We start from the raw sequence: 14,842 nt of genomic DNA on the forward strand, positions 1-14,842 counted from the left end.
GGGCACCAGAGGAATGATGGTTTCACAGACAACATCTGGCACAAGACAAACATCTCCATTGCATCCTGGCTGTCAGGAACAGTGGCCTCACAAACAGATCCAAATCCCCTCCTGCACTTTCACACCTGCCAAAACAGCCATCTACATGGTACCCAGGGCCATGAAATAATCTATCCCAGCAGGACTGGCTTGTGGCAGTGCCAACAATACAGCCAAAAGGCACAGGGTTTATTCAAATCTGATCAGATTGAAAGAAGCGTATGAATGTGGAGGTTGGGTTTGCTGGAGCTTGAGAAGAAGGGAGTATTTTCCAGATTTTCTGAGAAATCCTCGCCACTTTCCTACTCTCCCAGCCTCATTCTTGCATAATATTTTTTCCCTTTCATTTTATGTGAAGACAACCGCTATTATAAATAGACTGCATTCTTATTTCTTTACCCCCGTGAAGAACACAGAGAAACACTCCCTAGAAAATACTCCCTAGAAGCAAAGTGTTGGATTTATTCAAAGGTAAACATCCGATTTTATGCATCCCATGAGACTTCACAGGAGGTGTTGCTTTTTATGCTAGGAAGTGCTAACCCAGGCAGGACTGCAACTACACTGGTTGCAGGGATTAGGCTCCAGCTTCCCTTCCACACCCAGCTGCTGCAGAAGAACAAGCAGAGCCTTTGCGGTTTTGTAACTCAACCCAATTCAACTGTGGTTGAGAGCCCAAGCCCGAGTGGAATAGAGATGGTTGAGAAGGAGGAGAAGCTAACATTGGGCCATTGAGCCCTGTGAGAACTTGGGGAGTTCTCTGGCCACATCTCATAACCCTCTCTCCATCCTGGGCATGCATGATCAGGAAAGAGGGCCAAAATAGTAGCCAGGTTGTCTTCAAATGAGCCAAGTACAACCCTTGTTCCAAGAAAATACTGTTTGTGGCCAGATCCACTCATTTTCTGGCTTCTCTGCACCAGCCGGGACCCAGAGAGGCCAGGGAAGGGGGAAATTGCCTGGCTCTCCTTCCTTCTCTCTGTGTTTTTTCCAACATAAAAGTCATTGTCACAGCCGAAGGAAAAGAGAGGGAATAAGGAACAGAGATAAGGCATCAAGCCTGCAAATATTCTGCATATAAAAATGTCATGTTCAACAAACCCACTTCCTCATCATGCATAAAAACCCACCACGAAAACTGAAAACACCAGAAATAAGTCATGGACCATAAAGCATGCTTGCATATAAAGAACAGCACTGATAAGTCTTTGACTGGAAATATGAAGGGAGGCTCCTCAGAGCACTAAATAGAAATCAGCTGAACTGGATTACTTGCTGGGCAGCCCAAGATACTTCCATCCAGCTGGTGCTGGTGAGGCATGCTACACAGCACATGCAGTGGAAATATCTGGGCACGTGCTTACCCCTGCATCACTTCCACTTGTGTTTTCCAGCACAAAGTACAAACGCATGTTTGATTAGGCAATAGAAGGAGTATCTGTTCCTTCCAAAATTGACCACAAACTCTTGGCAATAACACTGAGTACTTACTTTGGCCCTAACCACACACCACAGTTGTTAAACCGGTCTTCCAAAGGAAGACATTTTGCCAAACTGAATACTTGTAATATAGCAAAGAAGAGAAATTGCATCTGGCTTTATATAATCAGCATTTCAATTGCTCTAACAAAGAGAAGATATATTAAGACTACCTCAGGAAAAGGAAAACCTATTAAAGCAAATGCTAAATGAGATTCTACAAATATTCCTGCCCCTCTCACCTTCCACAGGAAAGTCTTCAGAAATTTTACAAGCCCAGAGCCTCATTGTTACTAACCTTTATAGTTCCACTGGTCCCAAGGGCATTAACTCCCACAGATGGTGACTACAGATCAGGTGAGAATATCTTCTAATTTCAGTCACCACTTTTAGCACAGTACTAACCATGAGAACTCTTGCTCATGAGGTAGGCCTTCTGCAAGAGCCAGGTTGGCTAACAATTCACAAAATAAAACTGATTTAGAAAGATATTAAAATTCCAGGTTCTTTTAACTTGCCTTTCTGTTTCTTTCACACATGGGAATCAATAGAGCAAAAACCAAAGACCATGCTAACTGAGTGACCCAAACTTGGAAAAAAAATGCCACCCAAAGAAAAATGGCATAGTTCCCAGTAGAATCACTAATGCTAGAGTTTCATCTTTTCTGATTTTCTACGAGTCAATTTAAAAATAATTCAATGAAAATATCATATTATATACCACTTAAGTTTACCTATATAATGACATTCTCAAACACTGCTTTTGAGATGCAAACTTCATACTAAAACAGTAACCAAGCCCCATACATGCAAATGTCAGTGCATGTATCAGTTTGGCTCACACATACAGCATGATACAGCAGGACATGAATGTGGAGTTCAGCTGGCATTTGCACCATCATGATACACCATCTTAAACATGAATATGCATCTCTTTCCAAGCACTGGTCATTCCTCTCATCTCCTCAGTGGCAACCCCTGGTTCAGGGAAGTGAAATAGCAAAACATACCTCAGACCACAAGTGGAGGCAGAGCTTGGCTCTTGTTACTAGAGAGGCTGCTGCATTTTTGACAAGATGGCTTTATCTACATTTCCTTTCTTTACAGAAGATTCTGAGTCAGGACTGAGTCTTGAACTCGCTTCTTCTGCCCTGGTTGATACTGAAGGGTGGATGAAGGCAGCAGAGCTGGATGCAGCCACATCCCAAGCAGCACACCCCAGAGGCTGGGCAGGAGCTCACAGCCCCCAAGTTCCTCTTGTGCTGAGTACATAACCTACCCTGGTACCTCGCACAACTGGGGCACTGCGTCTTTAACAACCCCTCCTTGCTAAACACTACTCTACTCATTTTCCACTTCCCACATCACAGCTGTCAAACCCTATTAATGTGTAGAAAGACACATTTAAACCTAGACCTGCTATGCCAGAAATAGAAGTTCTCATTTTCTTTTCCAAAACATAGAATAGCTGAGCAACAAAGAAAGAAAACGGAAATCTCTACCAAGTGCACATCTGGAACCAATTTGCTGAATGTAGCCACTGGGTGTCACTTTTGATATATATTGGGTCAGCCATGGAGCACTTCAGTAAGAGAAACGGGATTTCAGAAAGGTGATCCCAAGCCAAAACAGACTGCTCTGCAGCCTCCTATGCACAAGCTGTAATTAGCAATTAGCCAGCAACACTGATTTATCAGCAGAATGTCTTCACAAAGATATGAAACATACTCGAAGGTGGCTCTTACCTCTCAGTCTGCAGCGTGACTTTTGATGGCTCCACGTTCGGGTTTTCCCACTCCATCTGCGGGCAGTGCATGAAGTAGCAGAGGGTGTACAAAGCCTCTGGCTCCCAGTAGAGTGATCCCTGCTTCTGGTGCATTGGCGTGCCATTCCCGTGCTGCTTGGCATTCAGTGGCTGGAGGTGGTGCATGGCTCGGGATACGAGGTCACCTGGAAAGCAAGACCTGGGTGAAGGCTGGGCTTTTACCTCATTCTCTTTTTCCCTGTGCTACTATATTTCCCCCAAGTTTTGGAACCAAAGAATCCACCAGGTTGTCTTCCCTGGCCATTTAATTTTGGAGAACCTAAACAGAAAAATGTAGAATCTGTGCAATAGTAATCACCAGGTGTGATAGGACACCAGGAGTACAGTGTGCTCAGTGACCCTCAGCAGTGTCAGGCTGGCCCATCTCAGCACTGCCACAAGAGCCAGTCCACTGGGGCAAGGGTCACAGCCACCTGCAGCCCTTGGAGAATGCTAGACTCCTAGTTCCAAAAGTTACAGAATCAGAGAACGTCTGACATTCAAATGGACCTCTGGATCCATCTGTTCCAATCCCAGCTCAAGTAGGGACACCCACAGGCCCTGGCCTGGGCATGCTCAGTCACTATCACACTATCACAGTGTTTCCTGATCTCCTGTGCTTCTTTGTACCCGCCGCCTCTTCTGCCAACCCTGCAAAGTGTCCTCTTTGCATCCTCCCTTCAGGTATTTGCACACAGTGATGAGATCCCCCTGAACCTTCTCTTCTCCAGCCTGAACAACCCCTCCTCTCTCAGCCTCTCCTTATAGAAGAGGACTTAATGGGACTCTCTCCAGGTTTTATATCTCTTCTCTACTGGAGAGCCCACAGCTGACCCCAACATTCCAGGTGTGAACTCCGCAGGGCTAAGAAGAGAGGAAGGATCACCTCCTCCACCCCCTGGCAATATTTTTCTTAATGCTGCCCAGGATACCATTAGCCTTCTCTAGCTAGCAAGGGCACATTGCTAGCTTCAACTTAGAATCAAAGAATCATAGAATCACTAAGGTTGGAAAAGACCTAAAAGATCACCCAGTCCAACCGTTCACCTATTCCCAATAGCTCCTACTAAACCATGTCCCTCAACACAACATCCAGTGGGTGTCCACTTGGTGGACTTGGTGTCCACTGGGACCCCTAGGTCCTTTTCGTACTAAGCTGCTTTCCAGCAGTGTGCTCTTGCTTTTTGAACTTCCACTTGTTGAACAACATGAGGTTCCTGTCAGCCCACCTCTCCAGCCTGTCTATGGATGGCAGCATGGCCTTTGGAACATCAGACACTCCTCCCAGTTTTCTTATAAACAAGTCTGCAAACTTGCTGTGGGTACACTGCCTGGAATCCAGATCATTAAGGAAGATGCTGAAAAGGACTGGACCTAGCACCAGGCCCCACAGGACATCGCTTGTGAATGGCCTCCCTTTGGACATTGTGCCATCTTCCCAAAACACAGTACCTTACCCCTCAGGGGCAGTTGCTGCCCAGCAAACAAGGAGGGCTTATATCTATGGACCTGTGTGCAGAGTCAACTGCATGGCTCTGGAAAACAAGGCTTAAGACAGTATCATCAGAAACGTGCAAGTGAATTAACTATTTCTAAGTCCAAGTTGGACTGGGAAACTTCATGTTTGTTGAACAGGAAATCCGAGAATTGGGCTCACCTGAGCTATTTAGGAGTCCAGAGAATGGAAAATGGCTGATTAGAAAGATGCTCGTTGTCTCCCTCTATGATTATGCGATTCTGAAAGTTTCCTTGCATTACAGGTATGGGAAATAAGCCATGATATGCTAACCTATGATTATGTTAGCAGGCAAATATACAGGCAGGAGCATTGAATCCCTAAGCACTGTACTGATTGTAACTAATTAACTAAGGCATCTCCCTCTGAGGCAGTGGATTTTATGACATTAGCTATCTAGTGACCACTATATAAAAGACAGCAAAACAATTTTGGTTATAAACTGCCTGTTTTTACATCTTCAGATCATTCAGAAAGTTCTTTGGGGGGAAATAATGTTCTCTGATCAAATCAAATGGTTCGTTTTAAATGAAAATCTGAGCAAAAGCCCTTTGGGTCATCCTTGAGCTATGCAAAAGCAAGTGATGGGGAAAAGAGGGCATAATTTCCTGGTGCTAAGAGAAAGAAACACAGGTTTTCTCTTTTTTGGTTTTCCTAAATGACCACAGAGAAGCTGGAAACGTGCACAGATGTAGGAACATAACACAAAATCTGAAAACAAACAAAACAGCTGAATAATGAACTTAGGGGCAAACTTGAAGCACTATTTTGATTGTGTGCAAGGCAAATCAGAAGTTTTTTTTGTTTTCTTTTGCAAAGCCCCACCCCTGTTAACACATCACAGTGCATTGCCTCTCCTCCGCCTGACTTGCCCAGGGAATGCTGCTGCTGAGATAATGCGCACCAGGAAGAATAGACATATCTCACCAAAAAACACTCAGCCCAATTCTCCAAAAACACAGTCTTAAAACCATAAAAAGAAGAAAACCGCTGGCATGAGAAAACTGCCGAGTCCATGATTTCAGGGTTTTGACACAAATTTTGCTGCACTCTGCAATATTCTTCTGATTCAAAGCTTTCATTTAAAAATAGTTTCTGCCTTTTCCCACTGCCAGGAAATAGTCATGATAGGACCAGTCTTGCAGCCCTGCATATACATAATTTCCAGGAGAAGCTGTGCATGTGGAATGCCTGCAGAATCAGGCCCATCAGTGTAACAGATGTGTCTGAAGTCAGGACTGAGGACTGTGTCAGTCCTGCTCAAAATTATCTGCAGACAAACAGTGGCAAAGTTTGGGACACCCTTCACTCACCCCAGTCTCTCACAGCAGATGTGCACTGCCAAGCCTCGCATGGGGACACTAGCAACATCTCTGAGAGCAGAGGCAAATTCTTCTTCTCCAAAAGGAAAAAATAAAAAGATGATGTAGATATGCTAAGTGCAACATCCAGGTTTAGCAATGATAGCAAAAGCAGAAAAAAAGAGTTGCACTAAATGCAGTCTTTTCAGACCCAAGCCACCAAGGCATTGCAGCATGTAGTTATGGCTAGACACATGAACAATCACAGTTAAATGGATTGAGACGGTATGCATCAGAGAACTCCTCTGGTTTCTGTACCAAAAGATAAATAAAATCAGGATACAGTTTAGGCCAAGATTCAGTCAGCAACATTACTTCACTCACATTCCTCATCAAGTCCCAGGGCGATGTGACTTGTATGACACATCCAGCACTGGAGGGAATGGCACGCTGAGTAAGGAGAAGCAGCAGCAGAAGGAATGACGAGTGCAGGGCAGCCAGCTCAGCATCACTGCTGATGCAAGGCTGGAGAAACTCGAGCCTCACTGGGATTGATGGCAAAACTCCAATCAATTTCAACATGACCAGGAGTTCATCCTTTTATTCTGTATTTCCTCAATTGCTTCTTAAGAAACCTAAACCAATTCAAGCCATTAAAGCTGAATTAATGCTTCTTATGTATAAAGTATCATTTAATTACATTATACCAAGAATTGATTGGCTTAGATCTTGCTTTATCCTCTGCTATGTTATCTCTGGCTAAACTTGAAATAAATGCTGTACTAACAATTATTATAACATTCCTCTATCAGGCACAACTCAGGGCTTAAGTAATCAATATCTATAAAGCACTGAGCTTCACAGAGGGCAGTAAGCAAGCATAAAAAGCCACATTATAAGCTTGCTATCTAGTGGGTCAAACACTGGAGGCAGGACAGGAATCTCTGGTTTCAGTTTTATTCCGCTGTGTAACCTTGGAGCAGCCACCACACCCCCAGTGCCCTTCTCTATTCCAGCCACATCAAGTTACAGTGCCAAATCTTCAGGGCAGAGACAGTGTCTGAGCACATCAGGGCTGAGGAGGGAGCTGACAGCCGTGCACACTGTACAGCAGTACTTAATGCGTACTCTGTAAAATGTGGTGTAGTGTAACATCTGGCTTGAGATGCACGTGCACTCTTTCAGTCTCTGCCACATTTTGCTTTGTTCTTCCTCACTAAGATGCTGTTGCTTCTCTATTTGCTTCCAACAAAGAATGTATCGAGTTCAGTTGCTTTATTCACTGACCTTGAAACTCTTCTTGACTCTGGCCCACATAGCTTACGCACAGGCAGCTCCTTGATGGGATTCCCTGCTCTGGCCTTCAGCAGTCGCACAGCCTGCTCAAGTCTCAATGCAGAGCCCAGACTCACCTCCATGCTGAAGTCAACTCTCCTTGCCAGCTGTAAGAGCCGCAGTCTACCTGAACATCACAGGCAATCTTGAATTTGAGGCTCTGCTCTTCAGAGCTACAGCAATGCTCTGCAAGGTGAACTCTCACCTGCTCACAGCATTGCTGGCTCTTGTGTGCTTGTGCAGTTGGCAGTTTTGCATGCTTTCCTTTCACTCCTGATAGGTACGTGTGAGAATCCCAGCTTCTGGCTCTCAAAATACATCTCAAACATACAAGCTGAGTGCATCCAAAAGACCAATAAATCCCTGAGTGCAACATTGCCAAAAAAACTAAAATAAATCCCAGATTGGAGTTGCTCTTGTAAGCTGCTGATGCTGCTCCTGATGGTTGCAGTGTCATGATGCAGGGGACTGGGCAGAGATCCACACCCCAGATCCCCTGCACTCCCTCCTGCCCCTGTGCCACGGCCTGCAACCCATCTGCAGAGCAGACCGTGGAACTGAGCTGCCTGATGAAAAACCTTGCCAACATGACTTTGTTTTTAATTTAAACCAAATAAACACTTCCACAATTTATGCAACGCGAGCCAAATGAGCCGCCACACCAACTGTTGTGCTGGCAGAACTGGGGAAAGGAAGACATCACTTCGTGTGGGACAGACAAGAAACGAGCAGCGAGGCGGTGGGACGTGCAGGCGTGCTTGTGTTGTGAATCTAGGAAGCCAGAATTGGAGGGAAGGCTCCTGGAGCACAGCAAAGGCTGTGGCAGTCCCAGGATGAGCTTGGCAGCCTTGAGGAGAAGCCCAAGCTGGGCCTGTCTGCCAGCAAAGGGACGAAGAAAGCGGGGCTGCATCCACCAGCACTACAGCCTTCCCATGACTAGAAGAAGAAGGGCACCTCAGTGCTTTTTATGAACTCAAGACCCACATGCATACATTTAATTTAAAGATTCAGAATATTATGTAACATGCATGCTGTAACACGGGCCTGGTTTAAGGCCATACTGAATATTTAAGGAATAGCTTCACTGACTGCAAGTCGGAGATGTGATGTGACAGGGAAGGTTAGGCTGCATGGGGGTGCTACGTTCAGCAACCCGCAGCACGCAACTGGAATGCTCCAGCCCTCTCAACAGTGACCAGCTAAACATTTTTTGACAGTGAATGCCTTCAGTAAAACCTGTTACCATCGCTGTTTTTATTTTAGACCCCAGTGCTTACAAAGTAATGTCTGTTTTGCATTGTTTAACAGAGAATGGGGAAAAAAGCAGAAAAACAAGAGGAAGAAGGAGGAAATGAAAGATGTCTAATATCCCTGTTCTGACAAGCGTCCTGCAGGATTTTATGGTCTGGCACAATGGACTTGATCTTCCAATCCCACCTGCTCAGGAGCAGGCTCGGGGATAAAGATGTGCAGCCTAAAATGTTCAGCTGTGTGCTTGCACAGCCATGCCTAAGTGGTGAATGATGCTGGACTGATCCTTGCTGAGCCACTCCCAGTGACACCAGTCTCTAGTTCTTCTTGTTCCAAGAACAACTTAGAAATACTATTTCTACACACAGTTGTTTGACCTGTGTCATTCCTTCAAAGCTCAGGGGAGGGAGGAGAATCTCTGGTGTCACTACAGATCTCTTCAGGTGTGACACTAGGACTCTAAGCTGTAGGCTGTATTTATGGAGAACATATTGCAAGCAGAACACACTGGTTCAGTAACAGTGGTCTGACCACCCCTCCAGCTCTTCATGACTCCACTGTGTGTGTTGGCCTGCTCTGGAGAGTCATGCCCTGCAGTGGGGCTTTTGGACAGTAAGCATTGCTGCTTCACAGTGTTCCCTGGGTGAATACATTCTCCTTAAAGAATGGGACAGAGCCACAAGCTGCAGTTCTGTCCATCCTTCAGACTGTCCACACGATCAGGAGAAGTTTGGGATAGAGAGCTGCACTTCAGACACCGAATTCCATAGCACAGCCAGCAGTTTCCAAAGTTTGCCCCCTTACAGCACTGTATAATCAACGGATATCAAGATGTTACAATCACAAAATAAACAAGAGAGTTAGGCAAAGTGGACTGTGATAACAAGAGAGAATAAATGGAAGGCTTACCCTTATGCTGGGCTCACCACAAAACACCAGAAGGAGGGATCACCAGACAAGATCCTTCCCCACTGGTAGCCAGCTCTTAAATAGGTCTAGGAGGGGTGCAGCCTGGCTCCACTCCTTCCTGCAGCACAGGTGAATTGCCTTCAGCTGTGCTCCTCTGGCTGGCTCATGGCTCGCCTCAGGTGATCAATCAGAGGTTCAGGCCGTGACTCAGCAGTTCCCATACACAGCACACAACTCAGGTTCAAATTCCTTTTCTTGATATGGATTCATCTCACAGCTCAGCGTTAAGGCTTTGCATCTACAGCTTTTGCTCAGGGCCAGCTCTAGAGAGACTGTGTTGAAAACATGAATTATAACCCTGATAAAAAAATCGAGACCTATCCAGTTAGATTGCTATCTGGTAGCCATGGCATCCTGCATCCTCCCTATGCTATAAGCGAAGTCTCTCTCCCTTCCTGCCTGCCTGTTGCATCTGGTTTCTGCATCAAAGTGATGTATTGCTACAGCTCACCCAGGCGTCTGCCTGTGAGCGCATGAATGCAGGTGAATACAAGCAGTTCAACAGTGCCTCTTGAATGACAGCAGAGTGCCCGCAGTCATCTGCTCAGTCAGCTGCCCAAAGCATCCACATGTTTATGATTCCAGCTACACTGCTCCTACATGTTTGCTCTGCCTCTGGAAGTCCATCCATCTGTATGTCTCGAAAGTCAGCTAAGCAAGAACTGCTTAAGCAAAACTTTCCCTGAGATTATTTACTGGAGGTCTTTATTATTAACTTCCATCTGTACTAGGAAAGGAGTCAGCTAGGGTGGGGGCACAAAAGAAAGTCTATCACATACCCTACTGTGTGCACGCACATGTATATTCAAACATGGAGCTATGCTATTCTTGGCATACAGCACACTCCAAACCCAAGAGCCAGATGCCTGGAGCTATGGGTGCACTTGGAGTGTCATAACACCCAGTCACTGGAATACCCCGCCAGCTGCAGAATCATCATCAAGCTCACCCTGCAATAATCTCCCCATTTCTGTCTGCTTGTCTACAGTGCCAGCATTGCGCCCCTGTGTGAAATTGCTCCCTGCTACCCCAGCCAATTTTTTGTTTTCCCAACAGTCAGTTATCTCTCCTACAGAAAAGCAGAGGAAGGAGCTGCGGTCCCAAGCTCTGAATTTGGTACCAAAAGAAGGACCAGTACACAAGCAGTGTCAGCTCCACTGTGCCTCCCAGCAGATCATTTAACCTTTTATCTCGTCTTATCCTCCTATCACAAGAAGGTTCTATTTATATGACAGAGTACGTGTTTGTGTGCAATTTAGTGTTTGTAAAGCCTTTGAATTGAATATATCCCATTAAAATGCCACAATAATAATTAAGCCTTTTCAACTTTACATACCTATTATAATAATATTCTTATTTTCAAAATCTCCTATCCAATGAGGCAAGCATAATGTTTACATTTGACTCCCCTCATACAATGTCAGCTCCAAACAAAACAGCCTTTGACTCAGAAGTTCATCTCCTAACCTAAGGCAGAGCCCTTCACTCTGCCTTTTTGGACCACCATAATTGGATTTTTCTCTGGCCTGACATGAACCAGAATTAAGAGCCCCATGTGCCTGAGGAAGCCAGGCCAAGCATATTCACTCTGCCCCAGCTGACTGCCTCTGCTCTGCCTGTGGATGATAGCAAACCTGAGGAAAGGAAAATGCTGTTTTAACAGTCTGTACCTCAAAGGTGATTTATGCAGGGGAGTCCTGAGCTGATTTGTTGGGTTATTGGGGAGAGTGGTGGAGGGCTGGAGCTCCAGAAACCTCCATCCACCAAGGTGATGACTGTACTGTCAGCAGTGACAGCTGTATTGCCACATACAGGAAGTACCCACTGAAGCTGTCAGCTCTATGGTCAAACTCTGCACTGAAAGGAGCACTGCTATATGAATTGCAGGACTCAGCCAGTATCTCTGCTTAGCTGTGCACTGCACTGAGTGAAAAGAACTGCTAATCAAGAAAAGGCTCTGGTCTTTCTCTACAGTGCTGCTTAGTCTAAGGAAAATATTTGACAAACAGTGCTTTTCTTCTGGCAGTAAATAAGCACTGTACTTACAACAATTCTCCTTCAGATGCCACCCTTCCAGCAATCACCTTTATCCCAATATTTGCTTAAGCCTGGACTTTACTCTTATTTACAATATAGGAATCAATATGTATGGCTCCTGCAGCCCTCCTCCCTGTTAGTTGTACAGGATTGAGACTAGATGAAAAGGCAGGGAAAGGGATGCTGACTTTCATCATCTCCTTGGCTGGGGCTGAGAGCAGAAATGAAAAACAGTGTTGGTATGTACAAGCACATTTCTACTAACACTTGAGCAGTAAAGCTTCCTTTCATCCCTAAAGTGTGCCAAGATCTACTGGGAATCTGTTATTTTGGAAATGCATACATTCAGCACTGTGGAGGCACGGAGAGGACGATGGGGAAGAGTAGCATTTTTCCAATGGTGAAAAGGAAAACCTCACTGAGACCCGAGTGGTGATGCGGAGGAAATACCAGCTTGAACATCAAAGTTGGAATCTGTTAAACATCATTCAAAGTCTATGAAGTGCTGAGATCAGCAGTGTTTAGTTACATATTTATCTTCAGACTACCCCATTTTAAAATCAAAACACCTACTCATCCCAGTTAACACTCAAGAGCAATACCTCCCCATTACCAGTCACCATGGTTTGCACAAGACTGGACAGCCAACTTCTCACCGAGGAAGGCCAGAGCAACCTGGCCATCCCTGGACAAAGCAGGCCTCAAGCAAAGATCTGCCACTGTCTAAATAGGAAGGAGATTAAAGGGAAAAACTGGAAATCCAGAAGAATTCTCGTAGTCTGGAAATATTTTCTCTAAGAACAAACAGTGAAATACTGTCAAACTGCTCTTTTAAATCCTATTATTTCAGCTGTGCTTCAGTTCTTCCCAATGTTCTCTATATAATAAGCGTTTCAAATGAAATGACATTATTTTAAAACACACTGTAGTAGGCAATTACAATTCCTGAATACTAAAATGGCAATATAACATAAGCAAAATTTACTGTTGTTCCTTAACTTTCTGCCATGTTCATTATATTTTAATGAATAAGGTTTCACATTAATTTTTCAAGCCTTTTCCTCAGAATCACATATTACCTCAGTAATTGTGTTACAGAATTAGGTCTCTATTTACATTCTCCTCTTGAATCCTAGAGACAAAACCTTGCTTTGATTTTCCATAGGTCAGCAGTATTACTTCTTATTTTCAGTAGCGCACCACAGAGCTAGCAGCACTGCTCTGCCATGCTAGGACATCCCAGAGACAATCAGTGCCCAGGCCATTGCGTACAACCTGCTGACTATGTGAGAAGACAGCAAGAGGCAATGCCACACAGTAGTGGCAAGTGGGATCTGTGGGCACCAGAGCAGTGTCTGTAAGTTTGGATACACCTGAGGACACTTCACCGAAGGTCAGACTTCTCCTCTACAGTGGACTGTGTTAGCGTTCCTCTACAGTTGTGCTCACCAGCTCACCATTTTCCACGTTCTCTCTTACCTCTGTCACTCCTGAGGAGGCACAGTTCACCTAAACAGCCTTTTCTAATGTGCTAACAGCAAAAAAAAGAACAAATGCTAATATCACAGTCCAGATGACCATGAATATCACCCACAGGTATCACCACTGAAGGATACTGAAGTTTCCAGGCAAGGACAGGAAGAAAAGGAAATTTTGGACACCTCCCACCCATCCTGCATCCCCCTTGGTGGATGACCATGCCCAATGGGATGGGCACACTGCAGCACAGAGATCCTGTCAGCATGCTCTGCAGATCTGGGGCTGAAAGGCTGCTGGTTGATACCACCAGAAGATCCTGACAAATGGAACCAATCGAGGTGTGCCAGTTTCAGGAAACGTGAAGCTGGCAGAGAGATAAAGAAGTTCAGTTGTCCCCAAAAATGTCCTCAAAAGCCTTTACCACAGCATTCTAAGAAACAGTTCCTCATTGGCATTACAGTAGATACAGCACTCGTCTGCCACAGCAGACAATTTCTGCATTACTTAAAGGAATGACACAGCCAAACCAAGTAGCTTAAACTGCTGTAAGTGACACCAGTAATTCATTTCATGCTGCAGCCAAAAGGTGAACGTTTTCCCCCAGAAAATCTTCAGCCCTCCCCTGCATAACCAGCTGACAACTCTTGACAGAAAAGAAAGAGGAAAGAAAAAGGGAGTAAGACGATGGGCAAGAGACAACATGAAGGTAGCAGACCAGAAGGTGCCACACACAGGAGAAGGTGGGGATGTCACACAATGCAATGCTTTTCACTTATGATAAATAACTCTACTTTCCACCTGGGACAAAGACTGGGAAGAAACTGAGAAGTCCTGAGCAGAAATACAGATGCTGGCCAATAAGCAGGCCCTGCTTGCCATCTGTCATAGAATTTATTTCCTGTTCTCCATGTCTCCAGCAGCTGGTCACACTGCTACGTGTGAGCATGCTGGGCAGAACCAAGATTCAGGGATGTCTTTCCTCCAATGAAATGTACATGCATTAAATCTAGTTATTCTGTATGCTCTCAGTGCTTTAATTATTAATGTTGATTAACTACAGGAAATCTCATTCAATTAGAATCTTTTTTTTTTCCTCATCTCTGAGATAGAAGTAAGTTTCTCTATTGAAAGATCACTCTGCCCTTGTTCCTTGTGCAGTTATGGAGAACACAAATTAAATCCTAACTCCTGGGACACTGCAAGCCATGAGATGTTACAGGCACATACTTGGGTTCTACTGTTCTGTTACTACAGCAGGTCAAGCTTTCATCCTTGCCATTCATCCCTGGTTTCATCCTATTCCTCTCTTCACAGCTACTATGCTCTTAATTCCCTTCTGTTTCAAAGTTGTGCCCATTCACTTTATACATCCCCACAACAGCAGGGGCTTTTTCATAGGTAACGCTTCCCTCACATCCCACTTTCTCCATGCCAGAACTTGCTATATCCCCTTCTCTCCACAGCACCAATTCTAAGGCTCTACAACCCCTACCCCACACCGTGACAATCAGATATCCTCCTCCACTTCCCCAGTTGATGCACTACGATGCCCAGATGTTCCCTATGGCTCTGCCCTGCTGCTGCTTCCCCAGTCTCCCTCCATAGCCATGGCTCGCTGTAACCTCCAGATGA

The 14,842-nt window shown here is 45.0% G+C and overlaps 1 protein-coding gene across 3 annotated transcripts in view; it reads right to left on the reverse strand.

Annotated features, from left to right (window-relative positions):
- The window catches only part of ABTB3 (ankyrin repeat and BTB domain containing 3), a 168,364-nt gene that overhangs the window by 53,516 nt on the left and 100,006 nt on the right, over positions 1–14,842 (reverse strand). For 2 of the 3 annotated variants that reach the window (XM_048945145.1, XM_048945139.1), the window contains exon 3: positions 3,264–3,468. In XM_048945145.1, the coding sequence (XP_048801102.1) occupies positions 3,264–3,468 (205 nt within the window). Of the gene's footprint in view, positions 1–3,263; positions 3,469–9,634; positions 9,673–14,842 lie in introns of those variants that run through there. The other variant, XM_048945153.1, reaches the window with a different exon arrangement.

The sequence above is a fragment of the Lagopus muta genome, chromosome 1 (assembly GCF_023343835.1).
Source record: "Lagopus muta isolate bLagMut1 chromosome 1, bLagMut1 primary, whole genome shotgun sequence".
Lineage (NCBI taxonomy): Eukaryota > Metazoa > Chordata > Aves > Galliformes > Phasianidae > Lagopus > Lagopus muta.